Source organism: Balaenoptera musculus, chromosome 1, assembly GCF_009873245.2.
Source record: "Balaenoptera musculus isolate JJ_BM4_2016_0621 chromosome 1, mBalMus1.pri.v3, whole genome shotgun sequence".
In the NCBI taxonomy this organism is placed as follows: Eukaryota; Metazoa; Chordata; class Mammalia; order Artiodactyla; family Balaenopteridae; genus Balaenoptera; species Balaenoptera musculus.
The window spans coordinates 161641805-161663256 of NC_045785.1; the positions used below are offsets into that span (position 1 = coordinate 161641805).

The 21452-nt window shown below is 53.2% G+C and overlaps 2 protein-coding genes and 2 long non-coding RNA genes across 13 annotated transcripts in view; 2 read left to right on the forward strand and 2 right to left on the reverse strand.

Annotated features, from left to right (window-relative positions):
* Positions 1–6476: 6476 nt before the first annotated feature.
* LOC118892464 lies at positions 6477–10636 on the reverse strand. 2 transcript variants are annotated; one of them, XR_005019306.1, is made up of 4 exons: positions 10530–10636; positions 9812–10067; positions 7229–7351; positions 6477–6563 (listed from the first exon to the last, which is right to left on the reverse strand). It is a non-coding gene; the product is annotated as an uncharacterized LOC118892464 (long non-coding RNA). The 2 variants fall into 2 exon arrangements; XR_005019307.1 differs by having other exon boundaries at positions 9812–10084.
* On the forward strand, positions 8994–11978 carry LOC118892451 (left-right determination factor 2-like). The gene is given in 5 exon segments (XM_036847234.1): positions 8994–9243; positions 10547–10793; positions 11001–11243; positions 11575–11632; positions 11634–11978. Coding segments are annotated over 5 exon segments (1104 nt in total). The 3' UTR covers positions 11940–11978.
* On the reverse strand, positions 11166–16009 carry LOC118892474. 2 transcript variants are annotated; one of them, XR_005019308.1, is made up of 3 exons: positions 15920–16009; positions 15562–15829; positions 11166–11250 (listed from the first exon to the last, which is right to left on the reverse strand). It is a non-coding gene; the product is annotated as an uncharacterized LOC118892474 (long non-coding RNA). The 2 variants fall into 2 exon arrangements; XR_005019309.1 differs by having other exon boundaries at positions 11167–11250; positions 15751–15829.
* TMEM63A (transmembrane protein 63A) overlaps positions 14846–21452 on the forward strand; it is a 31152-nt gene continuing 24545 nt past the window's right edge. The window contains exons 1-3 of one of the 8 annotated variants that reach the window (XM_036847122.1): positions 14846–14967; positions 18119–18294; positions 19707–20062. In XM_036847122.1, coding sequence (XP_036703017.1) covers positions 19877–20062 — 186 coding nt within the window. In that variant the 5' untranslated portion in view covers positions 14846–14967; positions 18119–18294; positions 19707–19876. Of the gene's footprint in view, positions 14968–15301; positions 15417–18118; positions 18295–18553; positions 18652–19706; positions 20063–21452 lie in introns of those variants that run through there. The other 7 variants (XM_036847179.1, XM_036847132.1, XM_036847142.1 and 4 more) reach the window with 7 other exon arrangements.

Genomic DNA, 21452 nt, shown 5'->3' on the forward strand with positions numbered 1-21452 from the left:
TCCAGCGCCCTCTCTCAGTAAGCTGAGTATCAGGCTCACTTTCAAGGAAATGCATAACGAAATTCCTTTGTTCATCACAGAGCGTCTGTTGCACCCAGAGCTGAGGCGATACACTGGTGACTCACACAGCCCGCCGCCTGTAACTCAGCTTCCACGTGCTCCCTTCTACACATGGGAACTGCCTAACAACAGGAACACGACGGTATGTTTCCCCCTGACAGGATCCACCTGTCCTTCCTACCCGTGAAGCAATTCTCTCTCGGCTCCAAAATGAGAAGACCCACCATCCCAATAGTTATTGCATCCATCACGGGCTATATTAGTTCCTCCTCAAATTTGGTGATGGTCTCACTAAATATTCTGTTTCCTACTAAATTGTAAAATGGACCTTCAATAACTCATGTATAAAATTTTTTGAAAAGGGAAGCAGAAGAGAGGAGAATGATTACTTTTTACAGATCAGTACATGCACGAAACAAGCATAGAGAGACAAAGCTACCACCACGCTCATTCCTGCAATAGTCACCAGGTCATAGTCGGTATCTGTGGTTTGCGTCTTCACCGACTCATGCCGTGTCTCCCTAGCCCTCAGCCAGAACTTCAGCTGCTTTGGGTTCTGGAGTGACCCAAACCTTCATTCCCCAAAGGTCTGAGTCCTCAGTTATCCTGCCTTTTTGGGGTTGCTGTAGTTTTCAACTCACCTCTACTGTTGGGGAAGCAAGTACCAAGTGGGTCCCCAGAGAATTCCCTGGATCTCAGACATAGTCTTCTTTTTTATTTTTAAATGTCACATTTCTTTTTTTTTTAATTTTATTTATTTATTTTTGGCTGCGTTGGGTCTTCGTTGCTGCACGCGGGCTTTCTCTAGTTGCGGCGAGCGGGGGCTACTCTTTGTTGCGGTGCACAGGCTTCTCATTGCGGGGGCTGCTCTTGTTGCGGAGCATGGGCTCTAGGCGCGCAGGCTTCAGCAGTTGTGGCACGCAGGCTCAGTAGTTGTGGCTCACGGGCTCTAGAGTGCAGGCTCAGTAGTTGGGGCACAGGGGCTTAGTTGCTCCGCGGCATGTGGGATCTTCCTGGACCAGGGATCGAACCCGTGTCCCCTGCATTGGCAGGCGGATTCTTAACCACTGTGCCACCAGGGAAGCCCTCAGACATAGTCTTCTTTGCCATCACTGTGTGACAGTCCCCTATTCCCCTTGGTAGTCAGGATCAGTCATGCCAGCCAGGGCAGTAGCTCCTTTTTTGACCTGGTGGTTCAGTGATAAGGAGCCTAAAATGGCCAGGTAGATGTCACATCCGAGGATTCAGTGGAACCATTGATGTGTCCCCTGGTAGAAGCATGTCCTGCTCCATGCAGGACAGTGAGATTTCAGTTGGAAGATGTACAGTTTTTAAATTGCAGGCCCAGATGACTCACACAGTCCATGGTAGCATGACTCACAGAGAATGGTAGCAAATGTTTGGAGGCGGGAGAGGGCAGGACATGTTTTCACTCAATATTGATGGAGCCCCTACTGCTGCCTGCCGCCATGCTAGGTCCTGGGGATCTATCAGTGAACAATTCAAGGTTGTTCCTTCAAGAGCTTGCTTTCCATGGGGAATTGCGGGAGCATATTGGAGATGTGGAGCGAAGAGGGAGGGCGGCCTGGGGTTTTCAGAAGGTCTTGGGTGCCATGTGAAGGGCGCTCACCACCCCTCTTCCCAAGTGCCAGGGTAAAACCCTCTGTGTCTGGGGGCTCAGAGGGAGAGCTTAGGATAAAGCCTCTCCACCAGGGCAGAACCAGTGTCACTCACCATCCAGGAGCCAGGCCTGTCCTCAGCCAGGCCCCAGGAGGACAGTGGTGTACGAGGAATGGGGCCCCACCACAACTGCTGACAGCTTGGCTCTTAGTAGACCATGGACAGAAGATGGGTGTGGGGTTCAGGGCTTTCATAGGGCTGACTCCCCTCTTCTCTTCAGGCCACTGGTGGGTAGAGGGTAAGAGAACAGTGGTACAGTATGTGTATCATAGAATTATAGTATAAAGTATGAAGAAGGAAATTGATAAGTCAAAATCACTGCTAGCCTGAAGGTATTTCCTAAAAAGTTTGTACACAATGACTGCAAATACTCAAGTGAGTGACTGTAGAGAGAAATCAGAGGTAACTATTAGAAACAAGGAGCAAAATTACCATTATTAGCAAATAACTATTTTTCTCTTTCCTAAGAAAGCAAAGGAATACATGTCTCAACACTACGGTATTGCCTGGTTTGAATTTAAATAAATGGAATCATATGTCTTTCGGGTGTGGCGTCTTCTGCTCAGTTTTCTGTTTGTGATCATCACCAATATTGTACATAGCTTGGTTCATTTTCTTTGCTGCAGGATATTCCATTACAGGACTATACTACATTTTATTTATCCATTACACTGTTGATGGATATTTTTGGTGGGTTGCTTCAGTTTGGGCTCTTATAAGCAATGCTGTTATAATTATCCATACACATGCATTTCTGCCCAACTGAGTGGAATTTCTAGGTCTTTGGGTAATGTGCTATCTTGAACTGTAGTAAATACTGGGAAAGAATTCTCCAGGGTGGTTGTAGAACTTTACACTCTCACCAGCAACATAGGAGAGTTCTTGCTTCTCCAGATCTTCACCAATCTTCCGCAAGATCCATTCTTGATTTTTAAAAACCCCTACTATGGGCTTCCCTGGTGGCGCAGTGGTTAAGAATCCGCCTGCCAATGCAGGGGACACGGGTTCGAGCCCTGGTCCCGGAAGATCCCACATGCCGCGGAGCAGCTGGGCCCGTGAGCCACAATTACTGAGCCTGTGTGTCTGGAGCCTGTGCTCCGCAACAAGAGAGGCCGCGATAGTGAGAGGCCCGCACACTGCGATGAAGAGTGGCCCCCACTTGCCACAACTGGAGAAAGCCCTCACACAGAAACGAAGACCCAACACAGCCATAAATAAATAAATAAATAAATAAATAAATAAATAAATAAATAAAAATTAAAAAAAAAAAACAAAAAACTCCTACTATGGATACTTCCTTAATATGATAAAATGTGTTTATCTCAACTGTAAAGCTCATACTTAATGGGGAAATAGTAAAGTAGTCCTGTTAAAACAAGGGACAATGATATTTATTATCATCAATTTTATTTAGCATTGTTCTGAAGATACTAGCTAATGAAATAACACAATAAAAAGAAACCAGAGGAATACATTTTTTTAACAGCTTTATTGGAGTATAATTGCTTTACAGTGTTGTGTTAGTTTCTGCCATATAACAAACTGAATCAGCTATATGCATACGTATATCCCCATATCTCCTCCCTCTTGCGTCTCCCTCCCACTGTCCTTATCCCACCCCTCTAGGTGGTAGCAAAGCACCGAGCTGATCTCCCTGTGCCATGCAGCTGCTTCCCACTAGCTATCTATTTTACATTTGGTAGTGTATATATGTCAATGCTACTCTCTTACTTCATCCCAGCTTACCCTTCCCCCTCCCTGTGTCCTCAAGTCCATTCTCTACGTCTGCGTCTTTATTCCTGTCCTGCCCCTAGTTTCATCAGAACCATTTTTTTTCTAGATTCCATATATGTGTGTTAGCATACAGTATTTGTTTTTCTCTTTCTGACTTACTTCACTCTGTATGACAGACTCTAGGTCCATCCACCTCACTACAAATAACTCAGTTTCGTTTCTTTTTATGGCTGAGTAATATTCCATTGTATATATGTGCCACATCTTCTTTATCCATTCATCTGTCGATGGACACTTAGGTTGCTTCCATGTCCCGGCTATTGTAAATAGAGCTGCAGTGAACATTGTGGTACATGACTCTTTTTGAATTATGGTTTTCTCAGGGTCTATGCCCAGTAGTGGGATTGGTGGGTCATATGGTAGTTCTATTTTTAGTTTTTTAAGTTACCTCCATGCTGTTCTCCATAGTGGCTGTATCAATTTACATTCTGACCAGCAGTGCAAGAGGGTTCCCTTTTCTCCACACCCTCTCCAGCATCTATTATTTGTAGATTTTTTTGATGATGGCCATTCTGACTGGTGTGAGGTGATACCTCATTGTAGTTTTGATTTGCATTTATCAAAGGAATACATTTTTAAAAAGAAGAATTCAATTATCATTATGAGCGAACATTGAGATTTTGTACCTAGGGACTTCCCTGGCGGTCCAGTGGTTAAGACTCTGAGCTTCCAATGCAGGGAGTGTGGGTTGGATCCCTGGTTGGGGAACTAAGCTCCCACATGCTGTGGGCAGCATGGACAAAAAAAAAAAAAATGTACTAGAACATATATACAATGGAATATTACTCACCCATAAAAAGGAATGAAATAGTGCCATTTGCAGAAACGTGGATGGACCTAGAGATGGTCACACAGAGTGAAGTAAGTCAGAAAGAGGAAAACAAATATCGAATAATACTGCTTATGTGTGGAATCTAGAAAAATGGTACAGATGAACTTATTTGCAAAGCAGAAATAGAGTCACAGATGCAGAGAACAAACTTACGGTTACCAAGGTGGGTGGGGTGGGATGAATTGGGAAATTGGGATTGACATGTATACACCACTATGTATAAAACAGATAACTAATGAGAACCTACTGTATAGCACAGGGAATTCCACTCAGTGCTCTGTGGTGACCTAAATGGGAAGGAAATCTAAAAAAGAGTGGAGATATATATATATATATATATATATATATATATATATATATATATATATACGTATAACTGATTCACTTTGCTGCACAGCAGAAACTAACACAACATTGTAAAGCAACTATGCTCCGATAAAAATTAATTTAAAAAAAAGATTTTGTACATAGACAATGCAAGAGAATCAACTAAGAACTACTACAAATGATAAGACTATTCAGTATGCAGGCTGGGTTCAAAATTGGTACACAGAAATCAATATTCTTCAATGATACAAACAATAATTGGCAGTGCTGTGGAATAAAAGATCCCATTTTCAAAAACAAAAAAATATAAACTACTACTATAAACTACTATACAAAATATAAACTATCAGTAACTGATTTAACTATCAAAATGAAAACTACACATACACTGTAACCCAGTGTATCAACTTGTAGACATTTATCCAAAAGATACATTCTTACATGTATAAGTGTCATTTATACTAGGCGATTTATTCCAACATTATTTGTAATAGCAAAGGATTGAAATGGAATTTGAATATTCACTCAGAAGAGTCTGGTTATATAAATTATGGTACATCTATATAAAAAATTTATGTAACAGTAAAATAAAATAAAAGAATGTGGCAGTACTATATAGAAGATTCTACAAGGCATATTGTTAAGTGAAAGAAGAAAACTGTAGGAAATATGTGTAGTATGCTAATCTTTGAGTTAAAAAAGGAAAGAAAGAAATGTATCTGCATATATTTGCATAGAATATCTCTGAAGGATACCTAAGAAATTATGGTATTTCCTCAAACCTAAGAACTTTTGATGCTGGAGCTTCCTTCATCTGACCAGGGCTGAACTGTGTCACAAATTCATATGTTGAAGTCCTAACTCCCAGTACCTCAGAGTGTGACTGTAGTTGGAAATGGTGGTGCAGGGGGCTTTAAGGGGTGATTAAATTAAATGAGGCCCTTAGGGTGGGCTCTAAACCAATCTGACTGGTGTCCTAAGAGGAGGAAATTTAGACACTTGGAGAGACACCAGGGATGTGTGTGCACAGAGGAAAGACCATGTGAGGACACAGCAAGAAGGTGGCCGTCTGCAAGCCAAGGAGAGAGGCCTTAGAAGAAACCAAATTTGCTGGCACCTTGATCTTGGACTTCCAGCCTCCACACTGTGAGGAAATAAATTTCTGCTGTTTAAGACCGCCCCCTCCCCTCTCCCCACTAACATTTTGTATGGCCGCCAGAGCAGTCTGAGACACCAAATGTCATCAGAAGGTTGTTGCACAACAGTGTCCCAACTGCCACCTGGCTGTCAGTGATTATGAGACAAATTCTGATTTCAAAGAGGCAACATGTCAGAGAGAACAATAAACCCCTTTGAATCAATTGAACTAACAACACTGGTGCCTCTGGGGTGGGGGGGTGGTGGTGGATAGAGAGACTGGGGCCAGGGATGGGAGAGACTTTTTACTGTACCATTTACAGCATAAAATTATAATTTTGAAAAGGGGGTAGTAAGATTCGTATGGTGGGAAAAATATCTGAGTTTCTTTGTAAGCAGACTGTCTCTGGGGAGGAGAAGTGGGAGATGAGCAGCAAAGGCAGGGAGGCTGACTTTTTTAAAAAAAATATTTATTTATTTATTTAGGCTGCACCGGGTCTTAGTTGCGGCATGTGGGATCTTTTAGTTACAGCATGTGGACTTCTTAGTTGTGGCATGGTAACTCTTAGTTGTGGCATGCATGCGGGATCTAGTTCCCGGACCGGGGCTCAAACCTGGGCCCTCTGCATTGGGAGCGTGGAATCTTACCCACTGGACCACCCGGGAACTCCCGAGGCTGATATTTTTCATGAACGCCTTTTGCACCTTTTGACTCTTGTACTATGTGTATTAACTAGAAAATAATTAAGAAACATTGTTAACTTAAAAATTTAAAAAGTTAAACATGGTAAGTTAGTATCAGTTGAAAGACCCCTACCATTTATTGAGCACCTATTGTGTGTGTGTAGGGGGGGGTGGTTTGTGAGAGGCACTTTGCTGACATCCCCACTAATACTGACAAGTTCTTTGCAAAAAAAAGTACATTATCCCCATTTTGTAGGAGGAGACTTACATTGAAGGGGATAGAAAACCCATCTAAGGCCACACAGCCGATTAGTGGCACAGCAAGGACTGAACCCAGGGCTCACCCTTGCCGGAAGGGTGTGGGTAAACGGAAACATGGGTCCTTAGTCCTCTCCTGTTCCCCACCCTTCTCAGCCCAGGGAGCCCCAGGGAAGGGTTGGCCCTGCTAACGCGGAGGCCAAGTTGCTGTGGGAGGACAGGGAGGGCCCACTGCCCACCCAGAGGCGTGTCTGGAGACCCCAAGGAGCCACATGGGCCCCCAGGTCTGGGGTCGGGGAGGATAATGAGTGCAGGGCTGGGCCTCTGGGAATTTCGGGAGCACCACAGCAGTGCCTGCCCTGATCAGGAAGGGGACAGGAGCCTCTATCCCCCCAAAGACCCCCAGATGCTCTAATCCAGAGGTGAACTGGCTCCTGGCCTCCAGTCTTCACCAACCTCACAGCTCACTTTGGTTCCAAGCCCAGGCTCTGGTCCAGTTTGTCCCCATCCGCAGAGTCCGCAGGATGACCTCTGACCTCACATTTTCCCACGGCCCTCAGCTGGCAGTCTGGACTCTGGCTGGGGTCAAATCCCAGCCTATTAGGGGCAGGAGGGTGGTAGTGGGCACCTGGCCCCGCTCCTCACCTGCCCTCCTGCCTCAGTCCCTATCATCCATCTCTCCTGGACCCTCTGGGGGCCAGGTCTGCTGCCCACACCCCAAGACGGCCGGCCCACTGCCCTCCGGGGTACCCTCGGCTGTGGGCCAGGTCCAGATTGGCCCGTATCAGGGGTAGTGACGCCCTGTTCCCTTGGCTTCTCTCCTCCCTTCAAGACGGAAGATCTGGCTCAGGGGCCACTTAACCATCTCCAGCCGACCTGACCTGGCAGGGTGTTAGGCCAGACACAGGTTGGGGTGGAAGTGGGGGAGGCCTGGCTCCTTCTTCTGCATGACAAAGGATGGGGGCTGCCCTCCCGCCCGCCCGCTAATCAGCCCATTGTCAAAAGTCTCCCAATCCACATTCGATTTCTTCTTTTGGCCTCTGGCTAAGGTTGCCAGATTTAGCAACTGAAAATATAGGACTCCCGGTGAAAGGTGAAATTTCAATTTCAGATAAACAACAAATAATTTGTTAAAGTACATCCCAGATTGTGTTGGGTATTTCATCTGGCAGCCCGATCCCTGGCTGATTGCCCAACTGTTTTATTTCCCCAGTGAAACTCGTCAACCAGGCAAATCCACGTTCACGTGGGGAAGTCTCAGGAAATTGGGGGACATGCCCCCTGCCCCTGCCCAGCCCTGATCACCTGGATTGGGTCCACTTGGCTAGCTTCAGGGGGTTGAGCAGGACTCTGGCTGGAAATAGCTGAGGCTGTGGAAAGAACTCTGGGCTGGGAATCAGAAGACCTGACTTTACGCAGGCGTCCATCGTGAACGGTTGTGAGCCTGGGGATGTTTTGCCTCTCTGAGCCTTGGTTTTCTTGGCTCAAAAACTGGAGGAGGGGATGGCCTGGATGGTCTTTTCGACTCTGACCTCTGAATCCATGAACAGCCAGGAAGAGGGAGAGGATGGGGTTCCTTATTGGACAAAACCCCATTGGAACTAAATTATCTCAGGCTCCCTTGCCTAGGAAGACCCCCAGAACACCGGGGAAAATAATGGGTTTTCCAACCGTGGACAGCCCAGGAGCTCAACAGCTCCCAGGAGCCCTCTGAGCCCCAGGCTCAGACGCTCATCCCGGCAGGCAGGATCGGTCCTTAGGCAGAGAGCCCTGGTGTTGAATTGGCAGTTTAGCTGCAGCAAGGAACAGGACTCTATGTCCACACTCCAGGGACGGGAGTTTGTTCTTTGACTTGGGGGACAGGGGATCTAGCACAGAATGAGATCCCTGCCTCTTCTTCAGGAAACAAGCTTTTAAATTTAACTGGTCAGGGACCCCAAGCCAAGGTAGAGGCTTCTGACCCCCAACAATAGCCATCTGTCCACAGTCCAGACAGCCCCCTCCTCGGGGCTCAGGGACCTGTCTGGCCGCCGAACTCCCAGGAGGTCCGAGGGGTGTGACCTCCCTCCCTCCCGGGCTCCCTCCCTCCCACCCCCCAGGCCCAGCCCAGGCCTGGCTATAAAGCTGGCCCAGCCTGGCCCTCAGCACACCCAGCTGGGACCCTCCCGGAGCCTCCTCCGGGGACACGTCCTCTCTGCCCCTCCCTCTCCCGAGCAGCACCATGCGGCCCCTCTGGCTCTGCTGGGCGCTCTGGGCGCTGCCCCTGGCCGGCCCCGGGGCGGCCCTGACCGAGGAGCGGGTCCTGGGCAGCCTGCTGCAGCAGCTGCGCCTCAGTGAGGCTCCCGTCCTGGACGAGGCCGATGTGGAGAGGCTGGTCATCCCCGCCCACGTGAGGGCCCAGTACGTGGCCCTGCTGCAGCGCAGCCACGGGGCCCGCTCCCGGGGGAAGAGGTTCAGCCAGAACTTCCGAGGTGAGGCCCTCCCTCCCTGCTGCAGCCTGGTCCTTGCGGTGGTGGGGGAGGGAGGGCCTGCTCTGGGGAGGCGGTCTGGGGGCGCAGGGTCCACAGGGCGATGGGGAGGGACCACGGACTGTGAGGAAGGCTGGGCCCAGGCCCCTGGTCTCTGTCTGCACTGAGGGCCCCACCCCACCCCTCGGGGCCAGGAGGAGCTGGGCCAGGCTGGACCCGCTGCCAAGGCCAAGGCAAGAACAGATATCATGGGGTAGGGAAGCAAAGTGGAAAGAGGGGAGAATAGAGAAGAGAAGACAGACTGTCAAGAGGACTTTGTGCTGGTGGACAAAAAGGCTGGCCTCAGCAGAGACTGTTGCCTCAGAGAGAAAGGACCTCAGAGTTCAGTTCTCAGTTCTGATATTTGTTTTACTTTGGACAAGTCACCGAACAACTCTAGCCTATTTGCGTTTCTGGAAATGAGATTAAAGTAGCTCTGACTACTTCCCAGAGTTGTGGGCGTTATATGAGATGGGAGGTACCAGGTCTGAATCCTGTTGCAGCCTGTCACCTCCCTGGGGCTGGGGCTCACCTCCTCAGTGCCCAGAGATAGATGAGGCCAGGTGTCTGGGGAGATGAGGAGACCGGTCCTGGACACCTCAGCAGGGGTGGCTGCTTGTGGCCACGTGGCTGGGTGGTCCGGTGATCATGCTGCCCACCCGGAGCCTCAGCTGTTGGGGACATGTCGCTGGTGCCTCCGAAGAGGCTGCTGTACCCATCCTCACCATTTCCCTCAGGGTTCAGTAGTCCCACAAAAGTGGTTTACAGGCCCCTGGCTCCTCTTCCTCCTTTGGGGGACATTTCACTGGGCATGAGCAGGGAAATGAAAGTAAATTCAGGGCTCTTCCTCTGGCTCTTAGGAAAAGCCAGTTTCAGCTGGTGACCATAGATTTTCACTAGCTGGGTCTTTTGCCTCCCGCCCTCCATTCCCCCTCCTGCCCCTTTGCCTAAAGAAGGCTGTGGGTTTGTAGCCCTCACTGGAAGCCCCAGTCCTTGCAGGGCGTCTCAAAGCTGCCCCTACCAGGTGAGGGCAGATGCCACTAGGAAACGAGCCCCAGCCTCAGATGATGGGGGAGAGCCTGCTTGGCCCTAGCAGTTTTTCTAGGAGTGGAGGTGCTCTCTTTCTGGCCTGGCCCATCAGTTTCCCAGCCCCCAATCTCTCCCTAGGGATTACTGGGGAAACCCTGTTCACTGGCCCTGGGCCCTGCCGCCCTCAGAGCTCCCCTGGTGCCCGGAGGGGCCCCGCTGACCCCGCTCGTGTCCCCAGAGGTGGCCGGCAGGTTCCTGGTGTCCGAGGTCTCCTCGCACCTGCTGGTGTTCGACATGGAGCAGCGGCTGCCGCCCCACAGCGAGCTGGTGCAGGCCGTGCTGCGCCTCTTCCAGGAGCCGGTCCCCAAGGCCGCACTCCGCAGCCACGAGCGGCTCTTCCCGCGCAGCGACCGCGCCCGGGTCACCGTCCAGTGGCTGCACGTCCGCGACGACGGTTCCAACCGCACCTCCCTCATCGACTCCAGGTGGGGAGGTGGCGGCTGGGGTGCGGGGCGGGGATGAGGAGGGGGGCTGGGCCCGGCGCGGGAGGAGGGGTGGCCTGGGGGAGGAGGGGCGGCGCGGTCCCGGCCGGGCCCGGGGGGCGGGGGGAGAGAGCCCCCGCCCCCTGGGCCACCCCAGCCGTCCCAGTCCCACCTCTCAGCGCGGGCCTGTGTCTCCGTGTGGTGTCGCAGGCTGGTGTCCGTCCATGAGAGCGGCTGGAAGGCCTTGGACGTGACGGATGCCGTGAACTTCTGGCAGCAGCTGCGCCGGCCCCGGCAGCCGCTGCTGCTGCAGGTGTCGGTGCAGCGGGAGCATCTGGGCCCGCTGGCCTCCAGCGCCCACAGGCTGGTCCGCTTCGCCTCGCAGGGGCCGTCGGGCGCCGGGCAGCGGGAGCCTCAGCTGGAGCTGCACACCCTGGACCTCAGGGATTACGGGTAGGTGCTGTGGGTCAGATGGGTGAACCCGAATAATGAGGCAAATGGCGGAATTAAACTTATTTTGAAATGGGCAACTTTACAGGGTGCTATGGGAATGGATGAATATATAAAATTTCTCCTAACGCTCTTAGGAGTAATATCAAGTATAATTATTTATTTGGGGGTTATTTCTAGTTATCCATCCTTATCACAGATATCCAGCATTTTGAACATAACAAGAGATGGACCATAAATCTCCCTCCAGATGCCCCACTAAGCCCCGCCCTGAGCCCCCTGACCTCTGCCCTCCCAGCTGACCTCTGACTCTGCCTCTCCTTGCCCCCCACAGAGCTCAGGGAAACTGTGATCCTAAGGCACCAGTGACCGAGGGCACCCGCTGCTGCCGGCCGGGAGGTGTACATTGACCTGCAGGGGATGAAGTGGGCTGAGAACTGGGTCCTGGAGCCCCCAGGCTTCCTGGCCTATGAGTGTGTGGGCACCTGCCAGCAGCCCCCAGAGCCCCTGACCTTCAAGTGGCCATTTCTGGGGCCGAGACAGTGCATCGCCTCAGAGACGACCTCGCTGCCCATGATTGTCAGCATCCCGGAGGGAGGCAAGCCCAGGACCCAGGTGGTCAGCTTGCCCAACATGAGGGTGCAGAAGTGCAGCTGTGCCTCGGATGGGGCGCCTGTACCAAGGAAGCTGGAGCCGTAGGCACGGGGTGCAGCCATGGAGGGACTTGGCTTGTGTGTGTGTCAGAAGTGTTCCAGGGCACCAGGAGAGATGGGGATTACTGAACCGTGGATGGCACATGCTCTGTGCTCTCTCCTGAGTTCTTCTGACCAGTCAGCTCACCTTCTGATTTTTGTTTCCCAGGAACAAGACTCCCTGGCCACTGGGTAACCCCTGCCCAGTCTACTCTTTTCTTGACATTATTCACTGCACTGTATCCTAAGCACTTATCTGTGTAGATTTTGTAACCTAAGAGGAGAAACCCCAATTTGTCATTGTTTCCTTGTCCTGTCACTGGATCTGGGCTGAGCTCTGTGGTATGGGTGGGAGATGCAGCTGCCACTCTGGGCTTAAACCCTAGGGTCAAGTATGGGTTGCGCATTCCCAACTCAGATAATAAGGGCATTCTGCAAGAAACAAATAAAACAGATTTTATTCTGTATTGCTATGTTTTACCCAGAATCCTGCAAATTGTGAGGGAACAGAAAGTTCTATAGGGATTAGGTCAACTAGATTAGAAGACTAAGGGAAAAGCTTAAAAAGACTTGTTCAAGGTCTCAGTTAAGTGATACAGGGTGCTAGGATCAAAATGCATTGATTCTAAGGTGCCTGTCCTCTTAGGATTAAGGCAGAATTTTTTTTGATCATTGTTGTTGACATTTTTACTTTTCTGGGCACAGGGAGTGGGCTTTATTTCAATTCTACTTGATACAAAATTTTTAAAAATCTGTGATCAAAATAATCATCAATATTACAAGAATGTGGGTCACTCCTTTAGATTTGGGAGCAGATAAAGGGAGCAAATGATAAAATGGTGAACATAAGATTTTCGAATGCCAAGATTACACTGGCTTTTAAACTGAGTTTGATGTAGGATCTGGGCCTGGGGCGTGGATGTCTTGGATTCCTTGCCAGCCAGGCTGCACAGCTCTTATTAGCTATAAATTCTATATCCTCTAAATTTTCATTTTCTTCTCTATCAGATAGGAACAATCCCTGACTCCTGTACTTTTACTGGAGATTTAAGGAAATAGTGTTTTGTTTTGTCTGTTTTTTAAATATTTATTTATTTGGTTGTGCCAGGTCTTAGTTGCAGCAGTGGGCTCCTTAGTTGTGGCATGCTTGTGGGATCTAGTTCCCTGAACAGGGATCGAACCCGGGCCTCCTACATTGGGAGCACAGAGTCTTAACCACTGCGCCACCAGGGAAGTCCCAGAAATAGTGTTTTTACAAGCACTCTACATACTGCCTGACACATAATGGGGGCTATGGTTATCTCAACTCACATTTTGATCTATCTTGGCCTTCTCTTGATTTTGAAATAACCTACTGAAAGTCAAGTTTAGAAATCCCTTCCCTCTCTGAAATCAAGGATCCTAAATTTTCTCTTTGTCAGTGGCTCCAGCAGAGTAGGGGTTAGAACTTTGCACTCCCCTGGGGCCCAGGGCACAGACCAGGCAGGGGGTGGCTCCATTAACTGAGGCAGGGGAGGAATAGGGACACGCAGGTGGGGCGTATGGGGGGGCAGAGAGTGGACAGAGGCAGTCTGAGAAGCCAGGGGCAAGTCCGGCGGCCACACCCAGGAACCTGCTGGAGGTCAGGCGTGGGCCCTTGGCAGTCGGAGGTAAGAGCAGGAGAGATGGTCAGGCACCTGCGCAGAAGGACAAGGGCCGGCCTGAGCGCAGGGGCCAAGGGCAAACTGGGGAATAACTAGCGGCTGGGGGTGGAGGAGAGGGAGGAAGCCAGATGGGACAAAAGGAGCTGTTAGAGAAGCAGGAGACATCCCCCACCCCACCCCACTCCAGAGAGCCCCAGGCTGGTGCTGGAGGCGTGGGGAGGGAGGGAAGGAGAACACTTTGACCATTTCCAGGAAAGAAGAAAGCCCAGAAATGGAAGACAGGTCAGAGGCCCTGCAAAGCTGTACACGTGCGGAGTGAAGGCCTGTTCAGGATTTACTAATTTCTAGTGCGGGAAGGGACCTGAGGGGAAGCTTCGGTCCCACCCCCTCGTGTTGCAGACTCGGACGGAAACCGAGGCCTTCGGAAGAGGGCAGTTTGGTGCCGCAGGCAGGCGGTGGTCTTCGGTTTCACAGGGGGCGCAGTCCTCACTGAACCCCGTCCTGCGTGTGGCCCAGACACACCCTGGCGCCCCCCGGGGAGCTTACAGTCCAGTTGCGGAGGCCGCTGGCTCATAGGAAACACCCTGGGACCCAGCCCGGGGAAACAAGCCACGCTTAGGGAGCTGAGCTAGATGGGTGCTCCCGGCGGCCTGGTCCTGGCAGTACCCGCTTTGGCTCCAGGGGACCGCTGAAAATACTGCGACCTCCGTTTGGGGCCAAACGTAGGACGCACCCACCCACCCTCCACAGGGTGTTCCCTGTCCGGCTGCCCAGAGCGGTAGGGGAGCCGCGGCCTTTCACCCTGGGAGCCGGGTGACCGCGTACTGCGTGGAGCCGAGGTGCGGGCTGAGCCCAGCCGAGCTCCCCATCCTCCCACTCCCCCGGGCGGGCCTAAGAGCCGGTCGCGGAAATTCAGTGCAATACAGGACAATCAAGAACGTTTGCCGATGCTCTCCCCGCGCATCCCCCGGACGCGACCACCCTGTGCTAGGCCCGGGGCTCCCCGAGGTGCCGGGGGGAGGGGGACGCGCCGGGGGCTGGGGAGAGGAATTAGCCGTGGCGGCGCCCTCCTCTGTCCCAGGACGCGAGCCGGCCCGGCCAGGGCCTGCAGAACTTCAGGAGGAGCTGCGCGTGAGCAGCCGCCCCGGGGCCAGGCCAGGGCGGAGGATCGCCGAGGGGCGTACGGTCCAGGGCCCGGGAGCCGGCGGCAGCGCGGACGCCTGCCCCGCCGAAGCTGCAAATTGAGCAAGCAGTGGATGCGGCTCTGCGCATGTGCACGAGCGCCGGAGTTTCACTTTGTAACTTTTAAGTAGTCAGGACACCGCCCCGCCCGGCCAGGTGGAGCCAGACAACCTCCCCGGGCCGCGCCGGGCTGCAGCGACGCCGCCGCAGGTAAAGGGGAAGAAGCGTTGGGAGGGGGGAATGTCGCCCTCCGCCTTTCCCGGGGCGTGCAGGACCTGGGGTCTACGTCAGGGTGCCATGTCTAGTGTCCGGTTCCGGGGTGCGGCCCTCCGGCCTCCGCAGACCCGACTCCGGAGCAGGGGTGACCGGGTGGGTGGGAGGAGAAGGTCCGTCCCTGGGCCGCGCACACCCCGCGCCCCTCTTCCAGCGCCGCGCCTCTCCAGCTTTCCTAGCGGCTTTTCGGGACTTCCCCTCCAAGGCGCCAGCTTTTCGCTTTTATGGCTGATCCCTTCTCTTCCCACCCCTCTCTTCGGGGATTTGTCAGCTGGAGTCGACCTCCCAGCCTAACCCGGAGCGCAGCCTGGGGGCCCTTCCTTCTCCGACTCTGCGAGGTGGGCCTGGGAAGGGGCCAGGCATCTGAGTCACCTGCTGCTGGGAAGGTAGAGACCACCTTGGGGCTGCTCCTCAGTGACCACTCCCTGCAGCCCTGCTGGAGTCCTGAGGAGGGAAGCTGGGGCTTTGGGGAGGGGTGGGGAGGGTGAGGAGAGCTCTGCTAGGAAACCCAAAACGCAGAGGTGCCAGTACCTGATAAGCCCGGCCACCTGAGACTCGGGGGTGAGCTCTGTCTTTCAGCTCAGGCGGTGTCCTGAAGGGCAGGAGGCCACCGCGGTACCCAGAATGACCCGCCGGCTTCCCTCCACGCTGAAGTCGCGTGGCTGTGGCCCAGCCGCACAGCGTGCAGGGTGTGAGGTTAAGCCGGTGGGTTGTGCTCACCAGTTCAGGCCCAGTGCGTACAAGGCGGCATCCTGGGGTCTTTCTCAGGCCCTGGCTCCTGCAGGGCTGTGGACAGTTGCTGGGGAGAAGGAAAGACTCCAGGTCACCGCTTATTGGAGAAACGACTCATATTTCCCTTCTCCCTTCTGCATGCCCATTGTCTTTTTACCTTCTCCCCTCCTCTGACACCTGTCAGGTAGTCCTGAGTCTGCTTCTGCATTGAGGTGGATGTGTACAGAAGCAGAGGCCTCCTTTCGCCTTCATACGCCTCTTGTTTGTTTAGTTTGGGGGCAAAGGTCTCCCTTGGCTGTTCACTGGGCTGTAACAGGAAAAATATCAGATGGGGTCCTGCTATGCCTAATATTGTCTTTCCCATTGTCTGGAGAGGTGACAAAATGAGAGCAGATTTTGAGTGCCCACGAGGGCTCAGTGCTTTATGGGCATTGCCTCTCACCAGCCCTGCAGGAGAGACATCATTGTGCCCATTTTATGGAGAAGGAAGCCAAAGCACCGAGTGGTTAAGCCACGTGTCTAAAGGCATGTGGTGCTGAGACCCTAACTCCAGAGCCTGCTCAGGTGACTGCCGGCTGCCCTGCCTCCCCGTGCAGCCATACTCTGTGCCGTTTCCTTGGCGCTCCAGGGCTTGTGTCTGTGGAGGTAAATGGTTGTCCAGGTTCCTGGGCCCTGTTTGGTGGGGCTTTAAGGAGAAGTTTGCAACCTGCCATCTACAACATCAGAGTCACCTCCTGTGGCAGAAGGCCTGGAGCTGCTTGTCGTCCTAACAAAGTCAGAAAATTTGGTGATGATAAAAATACCCTGAATTTGCAAGAGCTGACGACTCTCACACACTTCCTGCAGCGTTCTGTTGCCACTCCTGGCAGGGGAGGCGTAGAGATCTTCAGGTGTGCTGTGGGGGCCAGCAGCTACCAGCTCAGGTGGGCAGGGGGTTAGCATTGGTGGCTGACTTCTTTGGCAGTTTTGGGACCAGCCATGGCATTGAGCTCTCAGTCTCACTGGCCACAACCAGGCTGTAGGGTGTATGTGGGCTGAACTTTGCGTTGGGGCCTGAGTCACATGCTGCTCACCTGGCACCTGGGCCTCAGCAGTATATCTTGCCTTTCCTGAATGAGACGATGAGCAGAGAGCTCTCTGGAAGGCATGGATAAGACTAGGCATTCACACATGCATATCTGACAAATATGGGATGAGTGGACATTGCCAGGCAGGGCGCCTTTGGCCACAGGGCCTACTTGCTGGTTTGGCCCCTGCCCAGCACTACCAGTCTTTTGCCCACTGAGCCAACTCTCTCCCGGTCACCACCAGCTGAGTTCCCTTCTCTCCCCCTCCCGTTCCTTCTGAGCCTGGCGGGGCTACCCTGTGGTGCGTGTGTTTCCAGCTGCCCTCTCAGAGTGTGCCCGTTCGGGAAGATGCAGGGGGCTGGCCCTGGAGGGACCGTGATGGTTCAGCAGAATCTGGACTGTCCATGTGTAACAGACTACAACTAAGCAGAAAGTTCTGAGAGAGAATGCGGGCCCCCAAAGCTGTGCCCTCACCTGGAGGGGGCAGACAAGACAGGCCACCTCTGGGGAGCCCTGAGGTTCCATCCCAGGCTGGTGGGATTTGATGACTGACCTCACTGAGTCCTTCTTATCAAACTTTGTAAAACCACCCAGGGGAGCCTGTTTGACTTAGAGGCGTGACGGGCTGAAGGGGGAAGAGGAGCATAGGTACCTGCTTCCCACGGGGCCTCTGCTCTCCCAAAGCTCAGCACAAAGCAGCATTGGTGAGGCTCATCCTGCCCCAGCACCACTGCACCAGCCGCCCCTTTCCAGGGACAATGCTCCCTCTGTGACCATTTTATGGGGATGTTTTTTTCTTTCCACTTCACTTTTCAAGCCTTCCTTGTTTGTTCTGCTGCATTCCTTTTTCCTGATTCTAGTCTTTGGGGGCCCTGGGGAAGCCTCTTGGGGCCCGCATGAGGTCCTGGACTCAGTCTTCCTGGAGCCTACAGCTGCCAGCGCTTCTGTGGGGGGAGGTCCACTGCCCTGGCTTCAGTAGGGCCTTGAGCCGCTGGACAAGAGGGGAGAGGCTGGACCCTCAGGTGATGCTGGGGAAGAGAGAGGAGAGAGGAGCAGGGCAGCACAGAGGAGTGTGGACCCTCCATAGTGCTAGGAGTCTGGGGAGAGAGAGCCAGGGCAGGAGGGAGCGCATTGGGAAGAACCACAGGCTCCGTATGAGCGTTTGAGTTCCGACACATTGGGGCACGTGTGAGTGCAGGGGAAGTGTGCTGCAGGGTTTCAGGCCAGAAGCCCTGAACTGGAAGAGGGCAGCTCCTCCCTCGTGACTCTGACTGTCTGTGTTCCTTCAGGGAGGTCTGTAAAGGCTGGTGCCCCATGACCCCAGTCAGGAAAGCCCTGCAGGAAATGAGTGGCGGACCTGAGGCAGCTTGGGAGGTGGCCAGGGCTGCCACTGCCTTTGCTAGAGCCTGCATCAACTGAGGTCCTCTCCAAGGCATTCACCCACACTTCCTTCCCCTGGCATCTGGTAAGTGCGGGGACAGGAAGGAGGGGCAGGCCTTTGCCAATCAGTGTCAGGCTGGGCGTTCTGCTGGGGTGGTGCCAGGGGGTGGGGTTTAAAGGAGGGAAGCTAAGACCATCTGTCTGCCAGAGGCAGCTTTTGTGGCTCTGCCATCACACCCTCCGGCCATTGCCCAGTCTCTTATAGGGATGAGAGAGTGACTTGGCCTTCTGGAGAGTCCTCCCATGCCCTCGACCTGCCACCTCCCCCCACCCACCCTGCACTTCCTGTCATGTGTGTGTGAGACTGTCCCCAACCCAGCCGTCCCAGGGGCCAGAATTGGGAATCACCTTCCCCCAGCACACATCCTGCCAGTATTACCAGGTAGTCCAAATATCTGTCTGTTCTCTGTACCTCCTCTTCTTGTCCCCAAGATTTTTGTCCCTCTAACAGGTAGAAAGACCAGACTTAGCCGAAGTCCCCTGGGAATCTAGGTTAACCAGATTTAAGGAGGTGGGACCTTGAGAGAAGGTGTTGCGGAGCATTTCTCCAGGCTCTTCAGCCACAGACAGTGTGAAAAGCAGGCCAGAACTTGGCCACTAACACTGGGGCCTTTGGTGTTTGGAGATTTCCATTAGTTTCACCTGGGTTACCAGGAGCCTCAAAGGAAAAGTCAACAACCAGCCTGGAGCGATATTTGCTTTGGAAATGCTGGACCTTCCAGTAAGGCTAGGGGTGTAGGAATGAGAGGGCCCAGCCTGGGGAGTGCTCCAGCGCTGCACGGTGGGTGACTCAGGGCTCCCTGAGGAGGCCTGGGACCCCATCCTCCTCACCCTAGACCACCCCCTTTTGCCTTCTCTGTCTCCTCTCCACTGCCCCTTTCCTGGCTTTTACTCTCTCACTAAACTAACGCATGTGTGTAGACGGCTGCAGAGGGAGTGTGGCGTAGTAGAAAGAGAGCTGGCATCTGGGACCCGGGAGGCTGGGTCTGAGACCCAGTTCTGCCCCGACCAGCTCCTTAATCTTAATGGAAATCTCAAGCCTCTGAGCCTCGGTTTCCAAGTGTATGGAGTGGGCCTGTCTCTGAGGCCCCGGCCTGACATCCCATGAACTCTCGTCTGTGGCTCAGATGATCAAGAGTTGTTGCACTTGGACGCTCTTCCTCCTCCTCTGTTGATTCCTGTGCCCTGCCTGGTCTCCCCTGCCTGCCCTCCGGACCTCCCAGGGTCTCCCCTGCAGGAATGACTTCCCGGCAGGAGTCTCTCCTGAGGCTGGAGGAACTTGGCACCCCTTAGGCAGGCACCACAGCAGCTCCTGTCCTTCCCTGTCCTCCTGTTCACCCCCCCGCTGGGGAGGCGGCCAGCTGTGTCCTGGGTGAGCCATCCGCCCGGTCCATCTGACCCTCCGGGCTGTTCCCACAATGGAGCTATTCTCTGTAGGCTCTGCCGGGCACTCGGGGCCAGTGTCCGCCTCTCCCCGATCCCTGTGCCCCACCAGCCCCTGGAGGAGACACCCGCCCTTGGCTCTGCCAGCGCTGGCTGGGGAAACCACGGGAGACTTGGAGCCCTGACCCTCCGCCGGGCCCCATTCTCCAGGGAGGACCAGCACGATGACCGACTCCCCATTCCTGGAGCTGTGGCAATCCAGGGCGGTGGCCATCCGTGAGCGGCTGGGCATCGGGGACCAGCCCAATGACTCCTACTGCTACAACTCGGCCAAAAACAGCACCGTGCTCCAGGGGGTCACCTTCGGTGGCATCCCCACTGTCCTGTTCATAGACGTCACCTGCTTCCTGGTGAGACTCCTTGGGAATCGTGTCAGTTATTTGTTTGTTTAACCTCCACCCCCCCACTCCCCTTTCTGGGAAACTCAGGTGAGGAGCCAGCAGACATCCCTGGGTTTAAGTCCTAGCTCTGCTACTTCGCAGCTCTGTAACCTTGGGCGTGTTACATAGCTTGTTTAGGCCTCAGGTGTTTGCTCTGTAAATGGAGGTAATAATTTTTACCTCGAAGATTCTGGGACAAGATTAAATAAGGCGATGGATGTAAAGAATACACATTACGATTCTTTTGATTATTACCATTGTTACCGAGTTATCAGCACGTCATGTGTCTAAGGCCCTTGGGAAGGGTCAGTCCACAGGGATGAGAGATGTGAATGAGAATTAGAGCAGCTGCAATTCCCAATTTATAAATGTCACCCCCCTGTTCCCCACTGGGGTCCCTGGGCCTTTAGAGGATCAGACGAGAGAAGGAGAAAACTGGGGAAAGGCGAGTATACCTTATCAGTGCCGACCCTCACAGGTGGCCTTTCTTTAGTTCAGACCTCCTTGTTCCCACAGACCGCCCCCCCAGCCCAATTTGAAATACGCCGTATTCTCCCCTAGACTGACTCAGACTTGCTAGGTGAGATTTACTGGGGCTCAGGGGCACCTTCTTTTGACAAGTGCCCATGGGATGGTTGGTCCCTCTTGTCACCTTCTCCTCCCATGTAGGGGAGACCATCTGATTAAACAGCGTAAGAGTGGGCGGAGGGAGTAGACCCCTTGGACTGCTTTGTGCCAGAGGTTAGGTGGGGGCCTGGGGGAGGGGGGTTAGGGCCCCTGTCCCTGAAGGAGGCGGGTATCCAACCCAAGTTTGCTTGTGGGGAAAATGTTCATAGGAAGAGGGAAAGGGAGTCCTAACTCCTCTTTGCGTTTTCCTCCCTAGGATTAAAGTCTAAATTGTTGCCTTAGACTTTTGCTACATTGTTGGTCCTCTAGGGGCAGAACCCGCATGCTACTCATGTTGCTTTTACGAAAAAGGGCTCTTTAAGTGCCGAATAACCCACGTCTTGGAGCCAAAACCCATTTGTAGGTTGAGAACAGTCATATCTACCAGCCTTGGTTGGGAGGAGAGAGTAGGCAGGAGCGTGGTGACGGATTTGAGGGTTGGTGGGATTCGTGGAGGAGGGTGGCCCTAGAGCTGTGATCCAGCGTCTCCAGGGAGGGGAGGGTCTGGGCCAAGGAGAGAAGTCCTGAGAGGCAGGCTGGGGTGGGTATGTCTTGGTTGAGAAGAGAGAGTAGCTCTCCAGTGGAGTGTGCTGGTGGGGGTGGATTTGTATTGCGGGAAGTTACGGGGATTGGGGGCGGGGTGGAGGAAGGGGCCCACTGAAGAGCCAGAGGGGCCTGGAGGAGAGAGATGCAC